At 44.7% G+C, this 8,395-nt stretch overlaps 1 protein-coding gene across 2 annotated transcripts; it reads left to right on the forward strand.

The window, feature by feature from the left end:
* The first annotated feature begins 475 nt into the window (after nucleotides 1-475).
* TOB1 (transducer of ERBB2, 1) lies at nucleotides 476-5,655 on the forward strand. 2 transcript variants are annotated; one of them, XM_073235430.1, is made up of 2 exons: nucleotides 476-582; nucleotides 3,743-5,655. In XM_073235430.1, exon 2 carries the CDS (start codon nucleotides 3,884-3,886, stop codon nucleotides 4,904-4,906), a length of 1,023 nt encoding a protein of 340 aa, XP_073091531.1. In that variant the 5' UTR covers nucleotides 476-582; nucleotides 3,743-3,883; the 3' UTR covers nucleotides 4,907-5,655. The 2 variants fall into 2 exon arrangements, with proteins under 2 accessions (XP_073091531.1, XP_017525027.1); XM_017669538.3 differs by lacking the exon at nucleotides 476-582 and adding an exon at nucleotides 1,671-1,966.
* The last annotated feature ends 2,740 nt before the right edge of the window (nucleotides 5,656-8,395 follow it).

An 8,395-nucleotide genomic window follows, 5' to 3' on the forward strand; every position in this document is an offset into this window, starting at 1 on the left:
CCCTCCGCCCTTTCCACAAACCCATCTTCCCTCCCCCTCTCACACACGTTGGGAGTTTAGAAATATCCTTTTTCAATTTGGTTCCTTCTAAAGGGGGAGGGCTGTGGGAGGAGAGGGTGGCAGGTAGGAGGGCAAGAGAGTCGGGATGGAGAAAAAGGCTACAGCTACATTTTGTGTTCATAAAGCGCAAAGCCTCTAAGCCTAACACGTAAAGCGGGCTTACGCCAGAGGAGCACAGCTGGTCTACACAGCCGGCTCTGCGGATACACCACTCCTAGGTGAGTTGCATTTTAACTTCCTTATAGCAGGTTGAAAGTGCAGGTCCCTCAGGTTTGAAGGGAAGGAGGCGCCCCAACTGGTGTTTTTCCAGGAGGAGCTCCAGTGCAGAGAGGGAAGAAGGGAAGGCAAGGCCACGGGCGTTTCATTCATCGCTCCTTTTTCTCCCCTTCCCTCCCTTACCACCCTTAGGATTTTCTCTCCCCAGCTCCCAGGGCGAGTTTGACGTCGGTCTCCTGGATACCATACAGCCAATCGCCTAGTTACTGTGGGAGAAGCATGGCCAATCAGGCGTCGTTGCTACCTGTGAGTAATATTTTTAGCCGTGAGGGACGCTCCGTTCCACTCCCACTGTAACTCCGTGCATTTCTCTGCTGCAGATTGTGAAAAAGGGTTCTTACCTGCCCCCCTCGAGTCTCTCTCGTTCCCTGCTCCCTATATACCCATATTTCAACCGAATATTATCTTAAACGCACATTACAGGAAGGCACCATGTTTATTATGCGTATTTATGTTCAAGTAGGCACTTGAAGTACAGCCATGCACATATATACTTAGATACGTGCAATTTGGCACAGAGGTCTGGGTTGGCACATTTGGAATAAAATGTGATTCTTTTGCGGGAGGTCTGATGTGGGGTGCGGAGACAGTTAAACTGCCGCCTGGGCGGGAGGTGTGGCCAGGTGGTCTCCCTTCCCCACCCCCAGCCTGCACGGCAGCTCTGAGTTCTGCAGTTGCCACTCTCAGGGTGGCAGTTGGCTTCGGCTCCCGAGGTGATTAAATATTCAATTAGTTGGGTGCACGAGTCCCGGTCACTGTTCGCCCTTTCCCTCGGCCCTCCTGGGTGCACTGGAGGCTCTTTTACGAGTGGGGTTTTCCTCGGCCACAGTTCCATTCGGGTAGGGCATATTTTTGTAAACACTCCTCTCGCTCCCGGCCTTAGTGTCAGGATCCTCCCCAGTTTCCCCGGTCGCTCCACCTGCTTTGCTCCCCTTCCCCCTTCTCCCCAACGCTCTCCCCCTAGACCTACGACAGCCGTCCCACCCAACCTCTGGCCTTCGCTGGCATGTCTCTCCCCCAATCCCTTTCCAATTTTTCTCTTGATCCCGCCCACAGTGACTCCAGGTCGTCATCTCATTGGCCATTCTAGAGGCCGAGAGGTGTGGCCTTGCCCTTCCCGGTCCTCCACCGTCCATCAGGACATGGGCAGGCGGAACTTGGCCAATGGCGTCGGGGGGCAGGGCAGGGGTGGAGCCAGCGGGCGAGGCTCTGGGGTGCGGGTTGGCGGGGCGGGGAATGGTTACGGCGCCCCGAGCTGTGTGACGCAATCGGGCGCGCGCGCACCCCTACGGGAGGGGTTGGTGGGGCAGGGAGGAGAATATAAAACGAGAGGCGGGGCTCGCGCCGCGATAGAAGGAGTGAAGTTCTGGCCCGGTGCGGTGTGGGCACACTACGGGGACACTGGCCGGGCACCGGGCTGTGTGGAGAAGTGAGCGCGCTCGCCTGACCCCTCCCCGCCTCCCTGAGCCAGAAGGGGCGAGCTTCTGAGCCCGCGCCGAGGCCCCCGACCTCTGCGCCCTCGCCCGGCGGTGTCGCCTTGCACTCAGCCAGCTCCCTGCTGCCGACCCTCCGGTGCCATCTCCCCCGCCCAGCGGACAGCTCTGTGGTGAAAGCAGCCACGAAGCAGCCCGTAAGTATCGAGGGGCGGCGGGCGGGGTCAGGGGGAGGAGAGGCTGCAGCGGCGTCGAGCCCCGGGCCCTCGGGGGCTCGGGGACAGCTGCGTCGCGGCACGGGCGCGGAGGGAAGCGGCTCCGAGGGGCCCCGGCGCGCCCTGGAGCCGGAGGCGGGGCCGGCCGGCGCGTCGGGCTCAGCCCGGGCCGGGGCGGGCGACCGGGGAAGGGCGGCCCGGGACGAGCTGACGCGAATAGGGGATTGGGGTGCACGCGACGAGCTGCGAGCTTGAGGGGAACGCTGAGGTGCGCGGGGCCGAAAATGGTGCCGGGGAACCGGTGCTCCCCGGGCTCTGGCCGGGTCCCAGGAGCCACGGGGCGGGGGGTGGGGAGCGGCGGGTCAGGTTACGGCGCGGGGGGGAGGGGAGCGGCTGACCCTGGGCGGCGGGCGCCGCGACCTGCCGGCTGCCCGGCCTCAAGTGGCTGCCCTCCCCATTGCTTGTGGCCTTCCTCCTCCTCCTCCTCTCGCTGCTGCTGCTGCTGTAGCTCCTGGGCTCCCGGGGCTGTGAGCAGAAATCTAATGAGACCCAACTGGCTGTTTACGTAATTCACACTCCTGTCTTAAGGCGTTGCTTTAAAACTACCTTCCGCCGAGCCTGAATTTCGCTCGGCTGCACTTTCAAGCAGTTTGGCTTAATCAGCTGCCTTTGCCGACGCTTAGGCTTTTGGCTTGGAAATTGTAGTTTGGGGGCAGCCAGGGATTCCTTCCCCTTTGTCACCACCAATGGGGAAGATGGAACAGATGGATTAATACCAGCTTGAATTTTAAATGTCCTTTTAAGTCAACCATGCTGTACACATAGATCCCCTTTGCAAATATCTTCTGTTTGCCCTTGATCTTTTCTTATCCCCACCCAGTGCTGATCCAGCAGACGTTTAAAGGTCGACTTTATCGTTCATACCTCTCTGGCTGTTCTCTTATCGTGAGGCAGCGAGGTGGTTTTTGAAAATGAGAAGAAAACTAAGAAACTGCCATTTAAACAGAACAATCAGTTTTGAAATTAATTATTGCTTTTGTGGTACTTGCTGCAAAAGAGGTATTTTCAAATTTAGAAAAATACACACTGAAAAAGCACTGAGAAGCTCTGTTGTTACATTGCATGCCCTTAGTATGTTTCAGACCTCAACTACTGTACATAAGATAATTTGGTTCATAATTTTTGTTTAGTACTTTAAATTTTAGCACGTGTACTTTGGAAATTAATTTTCCAAACTTCTCAAATTTCTAAGTGTGTAATGATAAAGCAGATTTAAGCAGTACGTATCCAAAATGAACTAAAAAATAGAATTCACTTCTAAATTGCTGAATAGGAAAGAATATGACCAACTTCTAAAAGTGACATATATATGTGTGAAGGTGGGTGGATGGGTATGCTGAGGATAGGATAGTTTCCAGTAAATGCTGTTGTAAGAACTGAAGGAAGAAAAAAAAGGAATATGCTACATATTCTGGAAATACTTTTCTTCTTGTAATTCTATTCAGAAACTAAAGTAAATAATAGGGTTAAGAAATACTGTTTTAACTAAAATAGTCTTAACTTTTCTCATGAGATTTTGAGCTTTAATAAACAATTTCCTATTGTATGTTCCTTTATTTAATGCTGACTATACTTTTTGTACTTCTAGACTATTAGACTTTTTCAAAAGTGAAATTACTACTGGGGTTTAAAAAAGGTTATGGGACTTAGATTTATCTTACTTGGACATGTTTGTTTGTTTGTTTGTTTTTCTTTAAGGAGCAAGACCACTAGAGGTAAAGAAGAATCTACTAATACCAGCACTTTGAATGAAAATTTTTTTCTCTGCCGCAAACTGAACACTTTTTTTTTTTGTTGGTGGGGGAGTTGCAACAGATCTAACTTTGTGGCATAGCAGCTATGCAGCTTGAAATCCAAGTAGCACTAAATTTTATTATTTCGTATTTGTACAATAAGCTTCCCAGGAGACGTGTCAACATTTTTGGTGAAGAGCTTGAAAGACTTCTTAAGAAGAAATATGAAGGGCACTGGTATCCTGAAAAGCCATACAAAGGATCAGGGTTTAGGTGTATACACATAGGGGAGAAAGTGGACCCAGTGATTGAACAAGCGTCCAAAGAGAGTGGTTTGGACATTGATGATGTGCGTGGCAATCTGCCACGGGATCTTAGTGTTTGGATCGACCCGTTTGAAGTTTCTTACCAAATTGGTGAAAAGGGACCAGTGAAAGTGCTTTATGTGGATGATAATAGTGAAAATGGATGTGAGTTGGATAAGGAGATCAAAAACAGCTTTAACCCAGAGGCCCAGGTTTTTATGCCCATAAGTGACCCAGCCTCATCGGTGTCCAGCTCTCCGTCGCCTCCCTTTGGTCACTCCGCTGCTGTAAGCCCCACCTTCATGCCCCGGTCCACTCAGCCTTTAACCTTCACCACTGCCACTTTTGCTGCCACCAAGTTCGGCTCTACCAAAATGAAGAATAGTGGCCGCAGCAACAAGGTTGCACGTACTTCTCCTATCAACCTCGGCTTGAATGTGAATGACCTCTTGAAGCAGAAAGCCATCTCCTCCTCAGCGCACTCTCTGTACGGGCTTGGCCTGGGGGGCCAGCAGCCGCCGCCACAGCAGCCAGCCCAGCCTCCACCTCCACCACCGCCGCCACAGCAGCAGAAAACCTCCGCTCTTTCTCCTAATGCCAAGGAGTTTATTTTTCCTAATACGCAGGGTCAAGGTAGTAGTGCCAGTGGAATGTTCCCCGGGGACAGCTCCCTCAGCCTCAGCCCTCTCCAGTACAGTAATGCCTTTGATGTGTTTGCTGCCTACGGAGGCCTCAACGAGAAGTCTTTTGTAGATGGCTTGAATTTTAGCTTAAATAACATGCAGTATTCTAACCAGCAGTTCCAGCCCGTTATGGCTAACTAAAAAGAGAAAGAAAATGTATCTGCAAGTTAAAATGCTCCAGCCCAAGGGGAATTTTTTTTCACCTCCTTGAGATTTTTTTTTTTAAAGCTCATTGTAAAGATACATTCAAGCTTGGTTACAAAAATAAAACATGCATCATTTTTCGTTTGCCAACCAAGCACAAAGTTATTTTATATCGACTGTATATTTTAAAGTATACTCTCAGATATGGCCTCTTACAGTATTTAAGATATAGCAAGGACAAGGCTGGTTTTTTTTTTATATAAAAAATTGGCACTAATAAGTGGGTTTATTGGTCTTTTCTAATTGTATAATTTAATTTAGTACAAAGTTTGTAAAATATCAGAGGATATATATATTGTTTCTACGACATGGTATTGCATTTATATCTTTTTACTACAGTGATCTGTGACAGCAGCTTCATGTTGTATTTTTTTTACTGAAATTGTAAAATATCCATCTTAAAGACATCAGCTATTCTAAAATTGTGTACAGAATATTCCTTTAGTGGTGGAATTAAAAAGTACGAATATTTGCTTTTTCAAAAAAAATGTATTTTCTGTTAAAAGGTTTAAAGATTTTTGCTATATATTATGGAAGAAAATGTAATCGTAAATATTAATTTTGTACCTATATTGTGCAATACTTGAAAAAACGGTATAAAAGTATTTTGAGTCAGTGTCTTACATGTTAAGAGGGACTGAAATAGTTTATATTAAGTTTGTATTAAAATTCTTTAAAATTAAAAATGCTTATTGTGGTTTTTCTTTTTAAGCCTTTGCCAAAGAGCTCCCTCTGGAATTATGATGTTATAAACGCTAATGTTGCAGAAGGTCTGACTCACCGAATCGCAAAGGGATAATGGAAAGCAGCCTCCCTACTAGTGCACCAGAGTAGTTTGCCACATGAAAAGCTAACCAAGCTTGGGACAGCTTCACTCTTCAGCAGCTCCCTGCAGTCCATGTCTGTCTCCCTGTGATAGGTAGGGATGGTATATGAAGGCTAGTCGACCCTGTTCTATAGCAAGTTTTATCATGTGTTGTGTTGATCTCTAAGAGACAAGTGATAAAATGAAATTCACTCATGTAACCTGAGTGGATTTATTTAAAAATTCTAAATGTATATGGAGAGAGACCATCAGATTGGTGGTGTGTTTCTGCATGGAAGAGGAACAGCTCAGAAAAGCTGCTTGGACACAGCAGCTGACCTACTTAAAAAGATTAAGGTCTGTTTACTAATACATTTACAGTAGCTGGAGGATTTATGGTCAAAATCTATTCAAGATTGGACAGGTTGCTAAATGTTAGTATTTGTGTGCATTTTCCCAGCAAAAATTTCTTTTTTTTTTTTTTCTCCACGTGGACAGCCAAGCCAACCTGCTGGTTTGGGGGGTTCAAAGATTAGTCATCTATATGTGTCAAATTGTAGTAGATTGTTTAGAGTTTTTAAAAACTGATGAGTTGGAAGGGAGAGGCTATTTTTAAAATACAGTGATGAGTCATTTCACTTTAAATGTCCGTTGATTCGGTGTTGACATAGTATTGGTGAGAAAATTGTTGGGTTAAAAGAAAAAATGAACTTTGTCTATTTTTATTGTAAACCAACACTAGGTTCCTAATGAAATAAATTGGGTCTTAAATGAGTTTTTTGTGTACTAGGCTACAAAGGCCTTTGTTACCCAGCAGTTCAGTGCAACCAAAGTGCTAAGGAATACTAGCACTGGAAGTAGCTAAGCTGTGCTTTCGGCTGTATGGTAAGGCCTTTGTCCTTCAGTGGACAGAACGAGGCTATGCAGAAGTATTGGGAGAGCGAGGACCTGGCAGAGATCTGGTCTGCCGTCACTCGATGTTCTTTTTTCACCATGAAGTCTGAATAGCTGTAAAACAGGAGAGTAGATTTTAAGCACTAGTTTCTGCTATAGATTTGAGTGAAGTCATAGGCTTGGAAGAAAACAGCCTTTTTATAAATGAAGAAAGGCTCAAGTTATACTTTTCTCTCAACATAAGGCAGCCGGCAAGTAGGTACACAATAGAATTTGTAATAATCTGGAACACTAACATTTTAAATTGAGCTCAATGTAGTATGAATATCAGATGGACAAAAATTTTAGGGAAATTTCTATTGGTACATAGTTGATTTTGTACTGAAAAACATTTTATCTTAATTGGTTTTGAGGAAATTAGTTTGATTTGAACTTGGTATCCTTGAGGGCTTTGGGATTTTTTTTTTTTAAAGCATGAACAAAGGCTATTTGCATGCCCATTTTGCTCACTAGGAATGGAAAATTTTTTTAAGGTGCTTGTATCTAGCACATCTTAGAAAAACTTAACACTTTAGCCCCAAATCTTTTTCTCCATACGGCGCCATCATGCTTTTGACCCCTGTGTAAAAGTATCCTGAGTTTAAAATGTTTTTCTCATGGGTATTTGTTTGCATTCATTTAATTCTCACAGAGACGTCTTATGTAGTCGCATTTTAATTGAGAGTCTTTTACAAATCTTCAGGACTAGGTTATTTTAAAATAAGTCACTGTGACAAAATAAAGAGTCTTCAGACATATTTAAGCTAATGCAGTAAAATGGTGGTTGGAAACCTTCCTCCACATCCTTTCCCCACAAAAACAACAACGTAGACATAAGACGTCAAATATATATCCTTGCTTGACTAGAATGCATGCTTTTGTCAGAAACAAGGTAACTCAAAATTAGACAAGAGAACCTTATTAGACAACAAGTATGTAGAACTGTCAGTGCTGAATAAAACCCACTATACTTTTAATCAGTTTGGCCCAAGAGGTCACTTAAGATCAGAGTTTTTCAGTTTTGTGTTATATTAGGAAGATACTGTCTTCATGTTTAAATGACCTAGGATCAATATCTGTGTGGATACAGTTGGAAAATTAGCACAACACTTGTGTAGAAACCATTTTTTAAAATGTTTTAACTCACATAGTACTATGTGCCTCGCACAGTTCTAACCCTGTTTACAGAATGGGAGCTGAGATACAGCTTAATTAATTCACTCATGATTGCATGGCCAATAATTGGCAGTTGGGATTTAAACTCAGTCTGGTTTCAAGTTCATGCTCTCAAGCTCTATGCTTTGTTCCTCCAATAAGTTACTATTCTGAAGTCAGCAATAGTGTTGTTTTGATGTATTAGCCACATGACTTGTAGAACCCCTATAAGTGTTAATGAGAACAGTCTAATGGAAGACTCTTAACAATGCTCAGAAGTCATCACAATGTTTTGAGAGAGATACATTGTATTTCCAATGGCCATAAACTATAATCACAGGCTATCTGGAAATGTCTTTGAAAATTGTTAAATTATATCAATGCTCTTAATTTTGTTGATTTTCTTGACCTAGTTGTGTAAATTCTCATTTTAGAACCACTGGATGATTCCCTTAGACTAAATAAGGACTATAGATTTAGTAGCCCTGTTACATTTAAGTAAAATTGTAAACATTGACCTGCAGCTATTTTCA

Source organism: Manis javanica, chromosome 4 (assembly GCF_040802235.1).
Source record: "Manis javanica isolate MJ-LG chromosome 4, MJ_LKY, whole genome shotgun sequence".
In the NCBI taxonomy this organism is placed as follows: domain Eukaryota; kingdom Metazoa; phylum Chordata; class Mammalia; order Pholidota; family Manidae; genus Manis; species Manis javanica.

Bases quoted from the DNA above. Each gene is read 5' to 3' on its own strand.
- TOB1 (XM_073235430.1), top strand. From the start codon at position 3,884: ATGCAGCTTGAAATCCAAGTAGCACTAAATTTTATTATTTCGTATTTG.